This window comes from Anabrus simplex, chromosome 1 (assembly GCF_040414725.1).
Source record: "Anabrus simplex isolate iqAnaSimp1 chromosome 1, ASM4041472v1, whole genome shotgun sequence".
Classification (NCBI taxonomy): Eukaryota; Metazoa; Arthropoda; class Insecta; order Orthoptera; family Tettigoniidae; genus Anabrus; species Anabrus simplex.
The window spans coordinates 751,182,360-751,205,237 of NC_090265.1; the positions used below are offsets into that span (position 1 = coordinate 751,182,360).

General features: G+C 38.5%; 1 protein-coding gene across 1 annotated transcript in view; it reads left to right on the forward strand.

The window, feature by feature from the left end:
• Positions 1-22,878, forward strand: part of LOC136873054 (ubiquitin-conjugating enzyme E2 J1) — a 37,712-nt gene that overhangs the window by 6,340 nt on the left and 8,494 nt on the right. Inside the window, exons 3-4 of the mRNA XM_067146681.2 lie at positions 3,966-4,156; positions 4,245-4,359. Of these exons, the coding sequence (XP_067002782.1) occupies positions 3,966-4,156; positions 4,245-4,359 (306 nt within the window). The remainder of the gene's footprint in view (positions 1-3,965; positions 4,157-4,244; positions 4,360-22,878) is intronic.

Sequence of the window (22,878 nt, forward strand, 5' to 3'; positions counted from 1 at the left end):
AACATTCTCCCTTTTTCTATGTTTCTAATTATCGCTAGGTCTGTCTCTATGGATTTAAATCGGTGACCAGTTTCTCACATATGCAAACTCATCGCTGAGTATTTCCTATGTTTTTCCACGTTAACATATTCTATGTATTAATTAGAATTTTTAATGGAGTAAGTTTTAGTCTCTGACAAAATAGTTTATGGTTCAATCTTTGACAGTGTTTCCATTAACATGTTTGTATAATGTATCATTTTTCACATTTTTATGTACTGAATTTTAGTAACTGGCTAAACTTTTAGCTTCCATATTAATATAAGGTGTACTCTTGAAGATTGTTTTTAGGCTGAAGATGCCCTAAATTGAGGGCAAAACATGTCCAATTTAACTGAAAGTCTGTTTATGTAACCACTATAAGGTGGATTAAAGAACACCTTTATTATTTTTGAACTACACAACTCTCCGTTGTTCTACGTTATGTTTACAATGGGCAAACAAAGAAAAGATTTGTCGGGTACATTGACGTCAGTGAAAACAGAATAGTTTTAGGCATTTCAGAAATCAAGACAATATTTGACTGTAATAACAAGTTAATTGCGCAGCCTTACGATGGAGCTGCTTCAATGGTCGGGCATATGAATGGAGTGCAAGCTTTAATTAAAAGAACACATCCTCAAGTTTTATTTATTCATTGCTATGCGCACTGCTTTAATCTAGTTTTGTCCCATACTGTGAACAAGTTGTCTGAATACAAAATATTTTTAAACTCTGTTAATGGTATTGTTGCTTTCTTTTCACGTTTACCTAAATGGGCCAAATTCCTGGAAGAGTATTTGCAGAAAAGACTTCCTTGTGTTTCACCTACTAGGTGGAACTATACAAAGAGGTTAGTGAGCACCGTGTTCATTCACAGAAGTGATTTGTATGAAGTTTTAAACTCAGTGCTACGCAATTTCCTCGAAATTGAGAATGAAATTTTAGCTCCAGTGAAAGGTTACCTCCTCACGCTGAGTGATTTCACATTTTGTTTTCTCCTTAGGACATTTGACAAAATATTTGCTTTCACTGATGTTCTCTACAATATCCTCCAAACGAAAACTTTCAACGTCATTTTCTACTGGAGAAAAGTTGATGAAATTCGGAAGGCCATTTATTCGTTAATGAGTCCATCTATGCAGAAACAGCACAAGAAATAGGTGAGCCAACAAAAAACAGTCCTAATTGCAAACAAATTTACTGTGAAATTTTTGATAATGTTGACAGTCACCTCGAAATGTGTTTTCAGGATTATGGGAAATTGAACAATATCTGCGGAGAAAGGAAAGTATCAAATTTATCAGAAAAATGTCCAAGCTGAAATTTCTAGTCTTCTAAATTCATACCCTGACCATTTCGATGAAATTAGGTTGAGAAACGAACTAATGGTGTTCTACAGTAGCAAGGAGTTTAATAAAAAGAGCCCATTTGAATTAATGAGCCTCTTTTCAGAACGATCATTAATTTGTTGTTTCCCACAACTTTCTAATTGCGATCATTTGTATCATACCAGTTTCTACTGCGTCAGTGGAAAGTACCTTCTCAGCTTTAAGAAAGAATAAAAACCTACGCAAGGAACAGAACGGGAGAAAAAAGACTTTCAAGCTTGGCACTGCTTTCCAAAAAGATTCATTGTTTGAAAGAACTGTTCGCTACTTTGCTACGCAGGAGAGAAGAATGGAGTCCACCTTTAAATGAGGATGTCAATGTTGTCGACGTGATTCAGGACAGACCACTCTGTCACTAAGCAACATGAAGTGAATAATCTCGTTATTTACTGCTCACTACTTTAGGGGCCAAAACGGTTGGCAGAATGGCAAAATATCATCTTGGAGGAATTTCTTAAGGTGCACCAAACTCTCTTTCACATTACAAATCTCGACTGGATTTGAACTCCCCTTCCCGACTGCAGAGTACCAGGTACTGGGCAAATATGCAGCTGAATTCACCTCCAAAAATCATTCACGTGAGTTATATAATTTCAAAAGTTCTTTAATACCTAAAATTTTATTTATTTATTCATTTATTCATTTATTTATTCATTTATTCATTTCTTTCTTTCTTTCTTTCTTTCTTTCATAAAATGGTAATGTTGACTCTAGAGAGTGTAGTGGACTTTGATGGCTTATATTTTTTGCAGCTGGGGTAACGAATATGTTCACCTCACGCCACTGCTTTCTTCCATGGTCAGGCCGACCTCAAGGTCTGTCTTTCGTTGTTTTCTGTACAGCTGATCTAAGGAACTTCCTTTCACTTTTTTTTCCTATGATGCAACTCTCCACACTAAATTTGTAATTGAAACTGAGTAAAACATTTCTCAGGTAACTGTCATTCAGCCTAATTGCTTTTAGTTTGTAATTTTCCCATCACTGCACATCATGTGCTCCTTTTCCTGTTCCTGACTTTCTGCATACAGTAAAAGCTGCCTTTAGCAGAACCTTTACGAACCGGAAAACTGTCCATATTGAAAAATTTTCCCCATCACGTGAATTATGGTTTACCTGCATTTAGCAGGAGCCGCCCCCCCGGTGTAGGGGTAGCATGCCTGCCTCTTACCCAGAGGCCCCGGTTTCGATTCGGAATTTTTACCTGTACCTGAGGGGTGGTACAAGGTCCACTCAGCATACGTGACTACAATTGAGGAGCTATCTGACGGTGAGATAGCGGCCTCGGTCTAGAAAGCCAAGAATAACGGCCAATCACACAACACCGTAATATGCAGACCTTTGGGTTGAACAGCGGTCGCTTGGTAAGCCATGGTCCTTCGGGGCTCTTGCACCATGAGGCTGTATTTAGCAGAACCTATCTGACGCGGAAACGGAAGGAAATTTTGCGACTATAATGGAAAAAAAAGAATATGTGTAAATTTCTTTCCTAACACTCATCAGCACATGGATCTAAGATGGCCAAAATACTGATTGCTACAACAAACTCTCGGAACAGTGTTAGTGCAGTAGATTACATGACCATTGATCTAGAAGTTGAGACAGAGGCGGCGAAGAGTTCATCACCCATCACCTCCAAAAAAAGAAAGGAACAGAAATAGATAGCGATTAAGACGAGAATGAAGACGACGAAGAAGATGGTTTATGTAACGTGAAGTCCTACCGTCATGCCCTATCAGCCATAAAGAACATTGTCTATTTCGCTAACAAAAAATGATAATTACAAGTTGTCCATTTCATGACCGTATCGATGAATATAATCAAGAAGTTAGTAAAATAACCACCTAATCGATACTTTATTATTGCCTCAGGCAAAATTGAATATAAATTAGAACTTACAGGACATGTTTCGACCACTTAGTGGTCCTCTTCAGCTGTGAGAAGAAAAACATTAGCACAATAAGCACCTGTCCTGTAAGTTCTAATTTATATTCAATTTTGCCTGAGGCAATAATAAAGTATCGATTAGGTGGTTATTTTACTAACTTCTTGAACAAAAAATTACTCGGAATTGTTCGACATTATTTGCCGTGCCCATATTTTAATTGAGAACTATGCTACCAGGGATAGTACAATTCTGAATTACTGAAGATGTAAATGACTATTGGTGTTATTTCCGTAAAACATGCAATGTGTATTAAATAAGTGTGTGTACTGTACTACCATGCACTGTGAGGAAGTTCTGAGCAAGGAGAGATTTGTGTTAGAGCTGATGAACTAATGTGTGATTAGTGTTGTTATACTATCTATTATTGCACCATACTGTTGGATTATCTAACGGAGGTGTGCTCTTACGATTTTTATGAACTAGAATCCTGTATGCAGCAGGGAAAATTTCCGGTCCTTGGGTTTCCACTGAGGACAAGTTTTGTTGTAAACTGTTTACCATATAAACTTCAGTGCAGTTAATTGTTGGTTGCTACATAACAGACATTGTTGTTAACAGAAATAATGACAGTGATGTTACTACTGCATGTCCTGGCTTCTCTGTTTCTGTAGCCTAACGGCAGATTTGAAACTAACAAGAAGATCTGTCTCAGCATATCTGGACATCATCCTGAAACTTGGCAGCCATCGTGGTCTATACGGACAGCTCTCCTTGCCCTCATCGCCTTCATGCCCACCCCTGGAAATGGCACCATAGGTTCCTTGGACTACACACCAGAGGAGAGACAAACCTTGGCTCGCAGGTAACTCATTTTTCAGAAAATGTAGTTTGAATAAATTTAACAGGTACCAGAACATTTTTTAATGATGCAGTATTCTGTAACATTCTAGGTCTCAGTCCTGGGAGTGTCCAAGCTGTGGGAAGATAATTTTACAGTTGTCAAAAGCTTCCTCCAAACCTCCAACTGAAGAAGAATCCAATCTTATTAATCATATCGCACTTAAGGTAAATATGAAAAGTACAGTATTTTAAAGAAATGGTCCTATTTGTGGTAATGATTGAGAATGTCAGTTCAAACAAACTGATTGTAGCAAAACTTTCTGTTCCATTCTTTTCCTCATTTTCTGTCCAGTATCCTTGCTTCAGCAGCCTAAATTTTTACTCTTGAGTATAATTTTGTGGACACAGGGGAAAAAATGCACTATTCTCAAAACACATTTTTTCAGAAAGCATTAGACATTGAAATACTTCCACTACCCCAGAGATACTTTATGCAAATAGTAATGGATTCATTATAACATACTGTATGATGTTGCGGTGTCGCTCGTGATTGTTTTAATTGTGAAGGCTCGGGAATGTACTGTATTTAATAATGACTTACTAATCAGTGTGAATCCACAAGACTATATTCGTCATCTCTACAGTCGTCTCCAAGGGAGAATTACAGCCTGCATCGCTGCAAAAGGAGGGTATACTAGGTACTAGCACATGCCCTGTCGACTGTACTCAGATGTGTATGGCTCTCTCTGTGTGAACGTGTGTTGTATACGTCCTCAAGAGTGCGTAAGTAAAATTTCCCTCTGCTGGGTTGGCAAATTCATGGTGTTCTTTCTTCATTTTCCTGGAGTGTATAATACAGATACTCTTAAATAACAGTCCGGCTCCATGGCTAAATGGTTAGCGTGCTGGCCTTTGGTCACAGGGGTTCCGGGTTCGATTCCCGGCAGTGTCGGGAATTTTAACCATAATTGGTTGATTTCGCCGGCACGGGGGCTGGTTGTACGTGTCGTCTTCATCATCATTTCATCTTCATCACGAGGTGCAGGTCGCCTGTGGGAGTCAAATGAAAAGACCTGCACCTGGCGAGCCGAACATGTCCTTGGACACTCCCAACACTAAAAGCCATACGCCATTTCATTTCTTAAATAACAGATAGATAATGATATAAGTTAGGGATCTGAGGTACAAGTCTGGCACTGCGACCAGCGCTGCCTCCTGTAGCTTACCGTAGCTCAAACAGAAGAACATCGGAAGGTTCCCACTAGTGTGTGGTGGTGGTGGTGATTATTGTTTTAATAGGAAATAATACTAGACAACAATCCTCTTATTAACACTAAACAGAGAAGAAAATTGGAAGGGGTCATGAAGGGTGTGAAAATGAGGCTCCCTAGACCTTCGGTGTCAGAAAAGATGAAGCGTTGACCAGAGGAGGTCAAATAGAATAGATGAAAGCGAGGAGCCTGTCACAAGCAATGGTAGGGCTCAGCTAAAGTCCCTGTGGTTGCCAACCCACGCTCCCAAGTTAAGAGCTCCCACTAGTGTCGAGTTGGCCATGTTTGTTCTGTACTAAACATCCCTGACTTAGTAGGTTAACTGTTTATTTCAAGTACAGCGTGGTCATGAAAACTGATTAAGTATGAAAGTCTAGGGCCGTTTTGTTCTTGTGAGGAATGCAAAGATGATTTAACATTGCTGACTTGTTTTGGAGATCCTGGTATGAGCCTTGATTCCACTCAGAGTTGTTGTGCCACAGACTTTCTTTGTTACTGAGGAAGCCGTTATACTGCGAGATGATCACTTGTTTCATGCTTTCCCACCCATATTTAAATGCATGTTATCCCCAGAATGAAAGTAATTCTTTTTAGCCATCATCCTGAACATACAGACATTTTGTAAAAACTATTGAAGCTAGAAATATAATATACTATAATAATTCTTTCACTAAAGTTTCTTCATTGCAGTTTTGACGTAAGACAATCTATCTGTCCATTGAAATTTAGGGCTACAACCTATGTCATCATACTTCGTCATTTCCCCTAATATTATCAATTTCGTTTTTACTCTTCAGTGCACTACTACTAACTCATTCACAGTCAGAATTATCGTTCAGCAAACGTTCAGTCTCATTATCGCGTAACATTTTCCATGTGAATTAACCGCAGACATATTTGTGTACATGTGTTACTTGCCGGATAGTGCACATTCTAGTAATAGTCAGCTATATCTGCCAATTGGTGGCTTACTAATGCGACTGGAAGTGCAAGTACTTCTTACTACGCTATAGGCGGGAGGCGCTTGGCTTCCATGGTACGCGTTACTACCCAATGGGCAGGAGAGGGTTAACTTACTGTAGAGTGTACTTTTGAGCCCCAAAAGTGACCATTGTTCACTGCAGTTATAACATGCAAGTGTTTTCTTCACTTCTTTTGATTGCAAGTGATGTATGTCAATTACAGAGTTGGGAAGTAATAGAGTAAAAGGAATCAAATTACATTGTCAGCAATCTTTACTTGTAATCATTACTTTTTACAAAATCTAATTTTTACTTATTATTTATTTATTTATTTATTTATTTATTTACATGGTTTACGCCCACGTTGGAGCACTTAAATCAAACAACGAATTAACTGAAGATTTAGCTTGCATCATCTTCTTCCTTTCCCAAAACCTCTTCATTCTGGCTGACCTGGCTGCCCTTTCTTCATCAGATATGACATATTGTTTGTGTTGTACAGTTTTTAATGACAATCTTATTTGTTTGTTCTTGAGAATCCTTTTTTCTTCTCTATTTTCAATTTGCTTCATTGTAATATTCAGCTCTTCTAAACCATTCTGAACTTCTTTAAACCAATTATTTTTTGTTTTACTTTTCCAAAAGTAATTAAATAGTTGTTTTATTATCCTATTATCATTTAATCTAGAAAGATGACAGAAAAAGGCAATTCTTCTTTTTCTCATTGTATCTATTATAGATTCACTTTCCCTATAAACCACTGCATTAGGCAATAATCTCCATTGTCCATCCACCTGATGTTTTTTATTAATGATTGTTCTGAGTATCCTTATGACAACCTTTTGCAGTGTATCAGTTGTTGCTTTGGTGTTCAATTTAAATAGTGTTTCACAAGCATAAGTCGCTTCAGGTTTAATGACGGAACAGTAATGTTGAAGTTTAGCATTTATTGAAAGAGATTTTTTTCTTGTACGTTGGCCATGTAATTCGTTGTGCTTTTTTTAACTTAAATGTTCTGCTTTCTATTGATGATTTTTCATTGGAGTTCCAAGTTATAATTTCACCAAGATATTTAAACTTATTCACAATTTCACAATGTAACAGGGAAGGTTCACATTATTTCTGTTTTTTCATATGAAATTTGCAATCCATCTTTTCTTGCTATGTTATCAAGTTCTTCTATTTGCAATTTAGCTTCTTCCATATCATTAGCAAGTAGTGCAAGATTATCAGCGAATGCTAATCAATTGAGTCTTATTTTTCTGCCAATCTTGATGTTAGGTTGACACATCTTATTCCATTCCCGCATGATTTTTTTCCAACACACAATTAAACAATAATGGTGAGAGTCCATCTCCCTGCCGAAGTCCAGTATTAATGTCAAATGGCTTTGATAGTTCATTTCTAAATCTGACTTTAGATTTAGTGTTCTTAACACATTGCGGACCGGTCCCGAGAAAACTCGTGTTTGCCTAGCCGAGCGTTGCGGACCGGTCCCGAGTTATCTCGTGTTAGCAGCAGACTCAGCAGACTGAACTTTAGTGCTATCTTTTGAGATGTACGGGAACTATTTGGAGGTCAAGGGTGATAGAACTCTGTTACGTATGGTTCTACACAATCGATAGTCGCATTTGTTTTCGAGTATTCTTCATATCGTAGAGTTTCTTTGCATTTCTTGACAACATGTTTACAAAGTTCGAAGAGCCATGCAAGATGGCAGCGCCTAGCGATCGCACGTGTTTACACAAAGATGAAATTATTCGCGAATTATGTGCTGATACAGGCTCCGAATATTAAGTGATGCTGAGTATTTAGAGTTCGACGATGAAATATCTTCTAACGGAAATGTTTCAAGTGATGACGAGGCAAGGTGTGGAACTCACGTAGCGCAGAACGAGTCGTAAGTTATATTTGTGTTACGGGTGTAAATATTCTAAATATTGTAAATAATGCAGTGTTTTATGACGACTGGGTTATGGACAACAGTGAACCTAGGTTAGAGGATTTTGTAGGTGCTTCTGGTATAAAGTTATGGCCTAATGAATCTGGAAACATACGACAAGTAGCAGGACTTATGTTTGGTGAGGAATTTTTTCAGTATGTAGCTGAAAAGACAAACTTACACTATGAGCAGAAATCACATTCTCATAACTTATCCCCTAAAACACTAAAGTGGACTAATGTCACTAGCAGGGAAATTAAAATATTAATCCTCTGTGTATATTGATACGGCAGGTGAAGAAATCATGTCTGAAAGATTACTGGCCAACCGATCCCCTAATAAAAAGACCAATATTTCCGAAAACTATGAGCCGAAATAGATTTCAAGAAATACCCTGCATTTCAACAATTATTCAGGAAGGCCAATAGAAAAATACACAATAGTCCTTCAAAAGCTATTGAAGTTCTGACAGTTTATTTGTATGCATGCACTCCAGCTTAGAGGTAGTTAGAAAGTGGCCGGGAACAGGGCTGTGCATGGGGCGAATGGCACCCGGTCCGCAATGTGTTAAGGGTAATTCCAATACGGCAAATAAGTTTTGGATGTAAACCAAATTCTTTTAGGATATTCAATAATGACTCACGATGGTTACTATCATACACCTTTTTAAAATCAACAAAAGTGATAACTAACTTTTTGTTTCTAACCCTATGATGCTTCATAATTCACTTTAAACTGATAATTTGATCTGGACAACTTCTCCCTGGACGAAAGCCTCCTTGGTATTCTCCAAGTTCACAGTCAAGTTGTTCCTGAATTCTCATGTATAATAACTTTGAAAACATTTTGTAAGTGATATCCAGCAATGATATCCCCCGATAATTGTTGGGATCTGATCTATCACCTTTTGTATGTAAAGGGTGAATTATCGCCATATTCCACTCTTCGGGCATTTTTTCAGTATTCCAAATGTCTATGAGGTATTTATGTAAATTCTGAATGGTTTGTGTATTAGCATTCTTTCATATTTCTGCAGTTAGTTGATTCTCCCCTGAAGCTTCGTAATTTTTAAGTGAATCGATGGCTTTCAACACTTCATTGTAATCTGGTGGTATAACCTTTTCTAATGGTGTTTTATTTTTTGAATGAAGGTCATACTCTAGGTATTTTACTGGTTCTTTGCTATTAAGTAATTCTTGAAAGTATTGAGCTAAAATGTCTGCATTCTCTTGATTACTATGTGCCAGTTTTCCATTTGTATTTCTTGAAATAAAAGTGTAATTTTTACATTCTAGTAAATGATGTATATTGCATGGAAGCAGTTGAAGATGACTATTTCAGTTCTGCTTCAGCAGAACCAGTAATTTCACCAGTAGGATGTCTTTTGCAAATTAGCGATGAGAATTTAAAAACCAATAAATTTATTTGCAAAGTAAATGGAAAATCATTTCAAACACTCATTAACTGAAATATAAATGATGGGAAAAGATCATTTAATCTCATCCAATGATGATAACCACTTAATGCCTCTGTGCTAAAAGAGAGCCCAAAATAATACTTTCTCCTTGCTTGTGTTTTTCCAGCCCCATGTGAAAAAAGTCAGTGATTTCTGTTCTGATTACTCATTGAAGAAGTAATTTATAATCTTAATTGAGCAAAATATTTCTCAGGTAACTGTAATCGAGCCCAGTATTCTTCCCATCACTGGTCAGAGAAGTATTCTGTACAAATCATCTTGCCAGGTCAGGGTGTTGCCTCTCCTTCCACCACTCCAGTCCAGTCCAGTCTTCTTTTTCTTATGCTGTTCTTGACAGAATCCTTCCATCTTGCTCTGGACATCCCTCTTTCCTTCTAATGCTAGTTTTGGTATTTTTCCCTCCTCCGTCCCCGTAACATGTCCAGACCATCTCAATTTTCTTCTCCATCCTATCACTCATTTTATCAACCCCTATTTATTTTCTGACTTCAACATTTCTTACTCTGTCACTCCTTGTCTTCCATACCATACTTGTCAGGAACTTCATCTCACTGGCCTGAATTGTACTCTCATTTCTTGTTGTCAGAGTCCAAGTCTCTGATGCCTATGTCAATATGGGGGTATATTATCTCTTTACATTTCATAGGAACTTCTCTGATCCACACCAGGTTCCTTACATTCTGGTAGAAGGTATTTCCCTCTTGTACCCTTCAATTGATTTCCTTATCCAACCTTGCATCTTCCATTATTGCACTTCCCAATATTTGAAGTATTCAGTAACCTCAAAGTTTTCCCCTGATACTGACGATTCCTCTTTCTTCTCTTTCTCCTCTTGTCATTGCCACTCCAAACTGATTTTCTTACCATATCTCTCAATATTGTCATTTAAAGCCTTTAGCTGGATTTGCATTTCTGTATTGTTGACTCCCCAGATCGCTATGTCATCTGCAAAATATATTTGCATATCTCCTCCATATCTTGTCTTTGTTTCTTTTAGAATTTCATCCGTAATCAATATAAATATAACTGGAGACAATACACTTCCCTGTCTTAGTCCAGTTCGGTTTCTGTTCTCCCCTCTGGAGTATGGACACAACTGGAATCATTCTTATACATTGCTTTCACTAGTTCCCTTGATTGCCTTCCTCATCCCTTTCTTTCCAGTGTTTCCCACAATTTTCTCTTCTTTAGTTCTGGCTGATTATGGACCATGTTAATTCAAATTCAGCTTCATCTGTTTCTGGGCCTTAATCCTCGTCCTTCCATCCTTTCAATGTACAATCTCCTCCTTTCTTTTGTCCATGGCACTTGACTGTGGGATTTAACTTTTTCTTCAAACCTCTTCGTGGCCTTGATCCTCAACTGGTAAGCATCCCTTTTGCTGATCTCCGTTCCTTGTATTCTTGTTTCTCCCAGGTCCTTCTTCACTTCCTGATACCAGCGCTCCGTAGTTTTCCTGATCTGAAAAATTCTTATTATCTGATTGGTCAGTCTTCCCGGGTTCATTCTGTAAATATGTCTGAAGAACATGGCTCTAGTATCCGGGAGTTAATGGGTTCGAATCTCACTGTCGGCAACCCTGAAGATGGTTTTCTGTGGTTCCCATTTTCACACCAGGCAAATGCTGGGACTGTAGCTTAAGGCCACGGCTGCTTCCTTCCCACTCATAGGCTTTGCCTATCCCATCCTCACCATAAGTCCTATCTGTGTTGGTGCGACATAAAAAAAAATTGTAAGAAGACATGGCTCTCCTCTTCCGGATGGTATCTGAGATCTTTTCCATCTTGGGAAATAATTCTTGGTTTCCTTTCTTTCTGTATGATCCATCCTCTGTTCTTCTTTGGGGTCCCAATATCTTCCTTAGAATCCTCTTAGAATCCTTCTCTCCACTAGGTCCAATTTGTTTTTTACCAATCCTGTTATTATCAGGTTATATTCAACTGCATGCAAAGCATCCGTGGCTCAGGCGGCAGCGCGTCAGCCTCTCACCGCTGGATACTGTGGTTTAAATCCCGGTCACTCCATGTGAGATTTGTGCTAGACAAAGCGGAGGCGGGACAGGTTTTTCTCCGGGTACTCCGGTTTTCCCTGTCATTTTTCATTCCAGCAACACTCCATTCTCATTTGATAGCATCTATCAGTCATTAATAAACCACTTTGGGAGTGGCGACCCCATCGTACTAATAGCCTATATACGATTCATTCATTAAATCCCTGACCCGGTCCATGACTGGAAAACAGGTTGTAGGTTTTATTCAGCTGCATATAAAGCCTCCGGGTGGATCACTGTCTGGTAATGTCTGAGTTTTGCATTGATCAATATATTCTTCTTGTTGTAAGTGTTCATAGTTAGTTTACATGCCAAATTCATCTTGTTGGTTCTTGACAACAGTGCCTCTTTTTCTGACAGTCTATCCACTCTCACAGATATTTGAATCTCTCCACTTTCTGAATCCTTTCTCTCTCAACTATCATCCATCTGTTGGTCATGTATTGTGTCTTCTTGAAGGACATCCAATAGGCCTGCCTTACTTGCTTTTTCCTGGAGTTGGGCAATTTGGTTCCATGCCTCTTCTATTGACTCTGACAGAACCACAATGTCATCTGCAAAGGCTAAACAGTCATCTCCAATACCTTTTTTGTTCTTGCATCCAATTCATATACTGCCTATTCCTTGCATTTTGCGGTGCCACTCTCTAATCTCTTTGTCGAGAACACAATTTAATAAAAAGGGAGATAGTCCATCTCCTTGTCTGACCCCTGTTTGAATTCCAAAAGATTCCGATATGATCCCTCTAAACTTGACTTTGGATTCGATTTGTCCTTTTGTGGGCTGGATATTCTCCAGTGATGTTTCTGAATCTCCTTTCTTTTCCCAGTTGTGCATTTTTGCAGTATCAATCATAGCCTCTTTTAATAGTTCCCATCCCTGATACTGCCTTTTGTTCAATTCTCTTGTGAAATCTGTGTGTGTTCTCAGCTTTTCAGTGTCAAACTTAGTCATTTGAGCTGTGTTCCTGCTTTTTTGAGATCTTGGGATGATCTTGTCTTTGATCTTGGAGAGAAAATGATCTGAATCTAAGTTTCCACCCCTCAGGACTTTTATATTTTGGATCTCCTTTTCTGCCTGTTTAGAGATTGCTACATGATCAATCTAGAACTCTCCCAGGCTGGGGCTGAGATATCCACATTTTCTGTTTTCGCTGAAAGTGTCTGATGGCTGTTGATTTCATAACCAGATTGAAGGTCTTACATAATTCTATCAATCACTCTCCATTTTGATTTATCCTTTTGTGGGCTGGATATTCTCCAGTGATGTTTCTGAATCTCCTTTCTTTATCCAGTTGTGCATTGAAAATCCCCAAGGAGTATGAGAACATTGTTTGTTGATACTGTGGATATTGTTTCCTCCAAATCTTCCCAGAAGTCCTCTGCTTTTTCTGGGTCTGTTTTGTTGCTCTCATTCATGGGTGCGTGTGCATTGACTGCTGTATAGAGCATATTTGCTCCTTTGAAAGAAAGGGTAGAAATTCTCTTTTGCGGGAAGTGAAGTCGGTTATTGTTCCTGTTGTTGTTGAGTCATCAGTCCATAAACTGGTTTGATGCAGCTCTCCATGTCACCTTATCCTGTGCTAACCTTTTCATTTCTACATAATTGCTGCATCCTACATTTGCTCTAATCTGCTTGCCATATTCATAGTTTGGTCTACCCTTACCGTTCTTACCCCCTACACTTCCCTCAAAAACCAACTGCTCAAGTCCTGGGTGTCTTACGATGTGTCCTGTCATTCTATCTCTTCTTCTTGTCAAATTTAGCCACAACAATCTCCTCTCACCAATTCGATTCAGTATCTCTTCATTTGTGATTTGATCTATCCATCTCACCTTCAGCGTTCTTCTGTAACACAACATTTCAAAAGCCTCTATTCTCTTTCTTTCTGAGCAAGTTATCATCCATGTTTCATTTCCATACAATGCTACTCTCCAAATGAAAGTCTTAAAAAACATTTTTCTAATTATTCCTACACCAATATTTTTTTTAAAATGGCATCTACATTAGAAAATCCAGGCAAGAATTATACTCTTAAGATAGAGAAGATCATGGACACAATGCGTAAAGGCAGGTATCTTCAGTATATTTGACTCAAAACCAAAAACAGCAATGCCATGGTACGTTAATGTCAAGAAAGATCTTAAAGAACTGGGCCTACAAGCAGAAGATGCACAAGACCAAAATCTTTTCAGAGCAGCCATCAAGACTTTTGGGACCTTCCGGGCTGACAAATGGGCAACTGGTGCTAAATGGACAGAAGAACGTTGTGCTAAACACAGTGAGCTAATGAAGACGATGTGGATCAAGCGAAAAATGAACAAATGCCAGAATTCTTATCACTGCAGACTGATTTTTATAAAGATTGTGGATAATTTTTCTTTCTCGGTACCTGATCCCAATCACCTTCAGAATCTCAAATAGCTTGGTCCAATCAACATTATCAAATGCCTTTTCTAGAACTATGAACGCTATGTATGTGGGCTTGCCCTTCTTAATTTGATCTTCTAAGATCAGATGTGAAGTGTTCACGTGTTCCTACATTTCTTCTGAAGTCAAATTGATTCTCCCAACTCAGTTTCAATTTCTCTTTCCATTCTTCTGTAAATAATACGTGTTAGAATTTTGCAGGCGTGAGATACTAAACTAATGGTACAGTAGTTTTCGCGCTTGTCAACACTGGCTTTCTTGCGAATAGGTATAACAACATTCTGCATAAAATCAGATGGCACTTCTCCTGTCTCATAGATCTTGCACACTACATGGAATAACCTCGCCATACTGGTTTCTCCTAAAGCAGTCAGTAGACTTTGGTCTAGTGGCCTTGTTTTGTAGAAATTTGTAAATTTGATGTGAAAGTCTGTTAGGGTTTATTCGTTCCAAATGCCCTGCAAATTGGATTCGTCTCATTCGAATTGTATCTGTAATTTTGGAAATGTGCTTGAATATTTCACTATTAGGTTTAGGGTAATGAGTTCCGTTTATCATTCTTGGTCCTAAGATTTTTCTCATGAGTTTTTGTTCTTTAATTTCTTTAATTTTTGTTATAGGTTGAGAGTTTCTGCAGCGTAGAGTGCTTCTGGTTTAACTACTGTGTTGTAATGTCCTATCTTATTGTTCCATAAAGGACATTGTTTATTGTAAACGGCTCTTGTTACTTGGAAAGCAATTTCCATCTTTCGAATTCTTGAAGTTATGGATTTCCTTTCATTACAGTTTTCTGTAATCCATTCACCCTTGAGAGTTTATTAGTGCCAATGATAAGTAAGTTCTTGTGGTGCATTTTTTATGTCAGTCATATACACTGTTTAGTTTTTTTTGTATGATATTTGAAGTACGATTTTTGCTGCTTGTTCTTGTAGAATATCCAGTTTCTTTTGTGCATCTGGTATGTTTTTGGCTATAAGTGCCATATCATCAGCAAAGGCTAGACAGTCAATTTTTATACCTTTATTCTTAGGTCGTAAATGATGAGATAGTGCACCTGCTTTCCTCCATTCTCTGACAATGTTTTTAAGAGCACAGTTGAAAAGTTATGGAGATACCCCATTGCCTTGTCGCACTCCTGTGTTTATTTGAAATTCCCTGTGTTTATTTGAAATTCCTGACTACATTCACCCATAAACTTTACTTTAGCTGTAGTTTCGGTAAGCGTTTCCGTGATAATATTTCTTGTTATTTGATCTAGTCTAAATTCTGATTAAACATTAAGGAGTGATTCTCGATCTATACTGCCATATGCTTTTTTGAAATCAACGAATGTGATCTCATAGTTTTTGTTTGCTGTGGTACGGAATTATGTTATTGTATTCTTTTAATTAACCATTTGCTCAGCGCACGACCTTCCTTTTCTAATTCCAGCTTGGTATTCACCTAATTCTTGGTCCAGTTGATGCTCTGCACGGTTCAGGATGATGATTGAAAGGATTTTATAAGTAACCTGAAGGAGAGAGATTCCCCGATAATTTTTTGGATCCGTTTTACTTCCTTTTTTTGTATGTTGGGTATATGATCGCTGTTTTCCAATCTGTAGGGATTTTTTGGGTTTACCATATTGTCAGCATAATTTCATAAAGTTTCATAATAAATTTTTCTCCTGCATTTTTCCATAGTTCTGCCACTATTTGGTCTTGCCCTGAAGCCTTTTTTTTTTTTTTTTTTTTAGTGATTTAATAACTTCCTTAATTTTCTGGATGCTCGGTAAGGTTGAATCTGGGTTACTTTGGGGAAAGTTGAACATAAACTTCTCTTGCGGTGTTTCACAATTAAGTAATTTAGAAAAGTATGTTGCCAGGATTTCACAATTAGCAGTGTTAGTGTAGGCGATTTCTCCATGTTCATTGGCAAAATGGAGTGGTGGTGGGGAATATTTGGTTAACTTCTGTTTAAAAGTTTTGTAATAGTTTCGTGAATTGTGTTTCTTAAAGTCGTCTTCTATAGTTTGCAGTTTTATACCTTCACTTTGTTTTCAAATTTTTCTTATAGATTTTGTTACTTTCTTTCTAACATTTTTAAGATTTTGAAATGTGGTTGGATTTTTGTTGCATGACCAATTATTCCAAGCTTGTTGTCTTAGTTATATGAGCTTGTCACATTTGACTGTCCACCAAGCATTTTTTCTGGTCCTCGTTAGTGGTGCTGTGTTTTCTGCTGTTTGTAGAAGTCCTGCTTGGAGTTGTGACCAATTTTGCAGATTCAATTTTTCTGTTGCTATCTTAAAGTTTTCGTTATCTTTATGTCATATTTTCATTGAGGAGCTCGGTTTGTAAATATTTTTTTTTCTGAAATCATGTCAATTGAGAATTTAGTAGGCTAATGATCAGAATCCAAGTCTAGTTTCATGATTTCTGTTGTATTCATGTGGGACATTAGGATGTGGTCCAGTTGATATTCACCTAAGAAAAGGTTAGGTGAGACCCAAGTCTTAGTTTTGGAGGGTTTTTTCTTGAAGAAAGTTGTTTTAAAAAATAAATCACGACTTATGCATATCTCAATAAGTCACATGCCATTTCTATTGGTCTGTTTATGACCAGACCATTTGGGCATTGAAATCCCTCATGAGTACTTTAACATGATGTGTTGGAACTTTTTGTAAAATATGATCTAAATGGTTCCAAAATTGTTCTGCTTTATCAGGCTGTTCTTTGTTAGTAATATTAATTGGTGCATGCCAATTAAGAGTATATATTTTATTTCCTGATTTTATAGTTAGGATGGAAGGACGCCCAGAGTAGGTCTTAAATGTCACAACTGAGTCCAGTATTGATTTATCAACTATAAACCCAGTTCCAAATTGTGGACAATTCGTCATAACTCGTTTCACCCGGTTTTCCTTTAAATATCCTGTAGCTTTCTGAATCGAAGGAACATTCACCTGTATAATGTGATTCTTGAAATCTAATAATTTTAATGTTTTGTTCTCTAGATTTATTTAATACATTTTTTAATTTCCGAGCTTTCAAAAGGGAATTGACATTAAATGTCGTTAGCCACATTTGTGATTTGGGTCTAATTTTGTTTTTACGGGGATTTAAGGTACTCCGACTTACCTCCTTGCACACTTCTGCGGTCGTAGAATCCGAATAGATCCCATGCGGTTTTTCAACCGAGGGATTTGACCCCCTGAGGTAATTGAGTTTAGAAGGTGCTTTCTTCATGTTGATTTACTTGGTTGACTTTTTTGACTGGGGTTTCAGTCGATACATGCTCAGAGTTCCACTTCTGAGATCTTCTCCGCTGTAGATGATGTTGTGAACTTCACTCTTAACCCTGAGTACGGGCCCTCCATATTTATAGCCCCTGGAGAGAGGTTGTCCCAGTATTTTGAAGCCCCCAGGAAGCCTGTTGGTCCGCGGTTTCCTATTCTGAAGTATTTGAACCAGCCCACATTTTTGTGAACCCCCTATCCGCCACCTGGGGACGCGCCCTCTAGAGGTTAACAGGTTCTCCCTCTTCGTTTTTTTTGCATTTACAAGAATGCATTCATCGATCGGGTCTAGTATTTCTTGAGTTATCCATTGATTCTTAGTTGATCTTTCCTTTCTTCCTAACATCTCTTCAGCAGCCCTACTGACCTCATTCTTCATGACTGTCCATTCTTCATCTACTGTGTTTCCTTCAGCCTTTCCATTTAGTCCTAGTGCAAGATGTTCCTAGGATTTACTTATTTACTGTGAAATCCATTCTCATTTGAGGTATGTTTTTCATCACACTCTTGCCTGGTTTCTCTTTCAAAATCCTATACCCTTCTGATTCAAAAGCTGACTCGTCTATGAACCTGGTGATGCTGTTATCGGGATATTTTGTTTGACAACGTATGTTTGAGTTTTCCAGCTTTGAGGAGGGAATTGACATTGAATGTTGCAGAGTGAACTACAGTGGAAGCTCGATTCTCCTTTTTTCGAGGGACCACGGAAAAAAAAGTACAGCACGGGAAAACGGAAAATCTGGGAACGAATGAACCATTAACAATTTGGCTAAACATCACAAAAAATGAAATGTGTATACCAATAATCTTATAAACGCCCTTAAACCAAACCAAACTACAGCCCCAATGGGCCTTCCGCCTACCGAGCGACCACCCTCAGCCTGGAGTCCTGTAGATAGGCCTACGTGGTGACGCATGGTCAGTGTGACGAATCCTTTCGGCCGTTATTCCAGGCTCTCTAGATCGGAGCCGCCATATCACCATTAAATAGCTCCTTAATTAAAGGTAATCATAGAATGAGTGAACCTGAATCAATCAATCAATCAATCAATGCTGATCTGCATTTAGGGCAGTCGCCCAGGTGGCAGATTCCCTATCTGTTGCTTTCCTAGCCTTATCCGAAATGATTTCAAAGAAATTGGAAATTTATTGAACATCTCCCTTGGTAAGTTATTCCAATCCCTAACTCCCCTTCCTATAAATGAATATTTGCCCCAGTTTGTCCTCTTGAATTCCAACTTTATCTTCATATTGTGATCTTTCCTACTTTTATAGACGCCATTCAAACCTATTCGTCTACTAATGTCATTCCACGCCATCTCTCCGCTGACAGCTCGGAACATACCACTTAGTCTAGCAGCTCTTCTTCTTTCTCTCAATTCTTCCCAACCCAAACATTGCAACATTTTTGTAACGCTACTCTTTTGTCGGAAATCACCCAGAACAAATCGAGCTGCTTTTCTTTGGATTTTTTTCCAGTTCTTGAATCAGGTAATCCTGGTGAGGGTCCCATACACTGGAACCATATTCTAGTTGGGGTCTTACTAGAGACTTATATGCACTCTCCTTTACATCCTTACTACAACCCCTAAACACCCTCATAACCATGTGCAGAGATCGGTACCCTTTATTTACAATCCCATTTATGTGATTACCCCAGTGAAGATCTTTCCTTATATTAACACCTAGATACTTACAATGATCCCCAAAAGGAACTTTCACCCCATCAACGCAGTAATTAAAACTGAGAGGACTTTTCCTATTTGTGAAACTCACAACCTGACTTTTAGCCCCGTTTATCAACATACCATTGCCTGCTGTCCATCTCACAATATTTTCGAGGTCACGTTGCAGTTGCTGACAATCTTGTAACTTATTTATCACTCTATAGAGAATAACATCATCCGCAAAAAGCCTTACCTCCGATTCCACTCCTTTACTCATATCATTTATATATATAAGAAAACATAAAGGTCCGATAACACTGCCCTGAGGAACTCCCCTCTCAACTATTACAGGGTCAGACAAAGCTTCACCTACTCTTGAAACCAGCCTTCATATCCAGGTAAAAATGCCTGACCTGGCCAGTAATCAAATTCGGGCCCTCCGGGTGAGAGGCAGGCAAGTTAGACCGTGGGGCTGGCTTCAAACGTTAATTACCGGTGTGCGACTTTAAAATCTCGAAACTTTACATTCAGTTTTACCGGGGAATCTTCGTCAGTTTCCTCTGAAAACTTCGTCATATTCCTTTGAAAACTTCTTTCAGTTCAGCAACTTTGATCAGCCAAACTCTTCGAAAAATCTGTTATATAGTAATACCCGTAACACGAAGCCAAACAACAATAGACCACAAGTATTTTTCATTTTCTAATCTAATAAAATAAAGCACATTAGATACAAAAGCGCCCAACATGATTGCAAAATATTTTTTTTATTTTAATCTTCCATTGTAATTTGGTCACCAGTATACTGTTCCTAGTCAGTTTATGGAAATCTTGTACCGCGTAAATTAGGCCTAGGCTACATCGACTTTTAAAGGTTATGTTGAACGCGAGAATATGGTTTTGAACGTAACAATCCTCAAGTTCTCGAATGCATTATATTTAGTTCTGCCCGTCACTAATCACAATCAAATTGGAAAGAGAAAAAATATCATTAAAACTTCCAAAATTACGATTATTCGCGACCTTGAACTCAGCTGGAAAGCGCACTCGCTGTACAAGTCGGTACCAGTGCGAGATAGAAAGTTTTTAAATGTAGCATGCGCAAATAAAACGACTGCAGCTTTTATAACATATTAACACAAAAACATGAAATTCCCAGTCTTATATTAGGACCAAAACAGTAAGGCAATCCCAAAACCTCCCATGGCTTTATGTGCGTATGTAAGGTGCAACATCTGTTCTGAATTGAACTGTACATACTACAGTGCCACCTGCATTTTGGGTCTTTACATTAAAATATAAACTCATGCTTTGCGCTGCGTTGGACTACCTCAATTATGACCTGAATTCTTATCTTCAAGAATTAGCGCACTGTGCATATAAATTTTTCATTTGTTTCCATTTTTCTCTTCACAGTTGTTTTTTACGTCAGCTGTTCTAAAGAATTTACAAGATCCTAGTTACATACTTCAGTTATATTGAATTGTATTATGTATATATACACACACATACACATTTTGGCAACCGAAACAATTACCGACTGGATCATCAAGCTATTCACTGAGTTCCGTCAGCATTTGAAAGCATAGTGCCGGACATTGAGTGTGTTGCACTGATCTTCAGGAGCTAGAAATTTGCTTTAATCAAGCGACTCGTCTTCAATTTCTACACAATTTTGGACTTCATATTCATTAAATTATGTTGTGACTTTGCGCCTGATAATATATGCATGCTGGCTCACTTAACTGTTCACCTCTTCTCGTAAACATTTGGAGACAGTGCCAAACTTTGCGCGTGTTGTGCTACTTTTCAGAAGATTGCGCCTTACTTCATATAAGTGACTGACCTTCTACTAGTAGATGTTCCTAGGATTCACTTATTTCTTCTAGATTTTACGATTTAAAATCACACAGTGCCAATCCCCATCATCTTATTTTGCCTCTTCAACTGTTTTTGTGAAAGACTCCTTCTTTAATTATTTACCTATGCATTGTTTTTGCATTTTATTCGGCTGAAGATGACCCAGATTGGGGTCAAAACCGGTACCACTTCAGCTTATAATTAAATAGATATGTAACACTACATTTCTTATTTATTTGTATTGCATAGGTTGAACTACGTTATTTCTTACTTCAATTTAATTGTGATACAGTTCAATACGGAACATCATGAAATTTTGATCTTCAAACATAATCGTATACGATAATATAATAATATTATAAAATACTAAATTTGTGTTACTTAAGAAGGAGCAGTTTCGATTCCTGCCTGAAATCCCAGTGACTATACAGTGCCCTGAGGGAAATGCCGGAAACCTGTTCGGCGACACACTCGAAAAAAGTAAAGAAAAATAAACATCTAACCCTGGACATAATGTAGACGTTTTGCAAGTATGAACATTTGATGAAACTTGTTCCGTCTTCAAATAGAGTTGTCGAAATGCACTCTGTCTACTTCCAACTGTCGAGGGCACTCTCTGCTTTATGATTTCCAAGGACTCTCTAAACAATACTACCCAAATGCGATGCTAAGATGATCCCTTATGCAAGTTCACCGCCGGTCGCTTTTCCAGTACAGTACCGGTACTTCTTCAAATTGCCACAATGACGGGACGTCAACATCAAGATCCATGCCGTAGCTGTCCTTTCGCAAGATACAGTTTCTTGAAAAACGCGTGATCGAGGATTTAGCATCGATGGGACTGAAATTTCTGGACGGTTGATCCGGGAAATCGTTTCTTCGAGGAACGGATAATGCAGGATTTTTACAACATGATTTAATTAGGATGCTTGCGGGACCACGTAATTTGAATGAATAACATGGGAAAACGTAGTTTCCGGGAACTCCCTTACTCTTTATCTCTTGCATGCTGGTGTGAGCTCCCCAGAATCCAAAGGCTCGCTGACGTTCTTGACAATGGTTGATTGTTTACCACTTGGGGTAGTGCCATCATACTGAGTCGAATGATTTGGTTTGGGGCAGATGCATAGACATCAACGAGAGATACAGCTGAGGTTGTTAGCCTCAGAAGAGTAAAGTTCACAGCCGCTCCTAACATGGAAATCAGACGCTGCCCCTGAGCCACCCACTATGGGTTCAGACACTTTGATATCTGCCCCTAACATGGTTCAGATACCTTTTACTCCATTAATCCCGAGCACTGGGATGCCTCTTCTGCCAGTTACGTTGTACCGAAGTCCACCTTCTCCATCGCAGTTGCCCTTCATAGTAACCCTGAGCTGGGACCCTTACCCGATGTACACACCGGGTCACTGTGTTCTGGGACTCACATAGGCAGGGGTGCCACTCCCTGGGTAGGGCTGTCTCAGAAGAGGGTCCCTAACTGCTACCTTTTCTCTAATAATACTATAATAATACTATCGTATGCCATCGCCAGCATGTCCAGACAGGTGGTTTGGGCATGTAATGAGGGTGGAGCCAACAAGGATGGCATATGTTAACTTGGAGCGGCATGTGGCAGGGAAATGGATGGTGGAAGACCAAGAACCCACTGGATGGACATCGTAAAGATGGACATTGCAGATCAGGGAAGGACACTGGAAGACGTCATTAACAACAGAATGTATCTCAATAATACAGAATGGAAGAGGCTCGCCAACAGTACCCAGGAAACTGGAACTGTAAAATGATGATGATGATGATGATGCCAT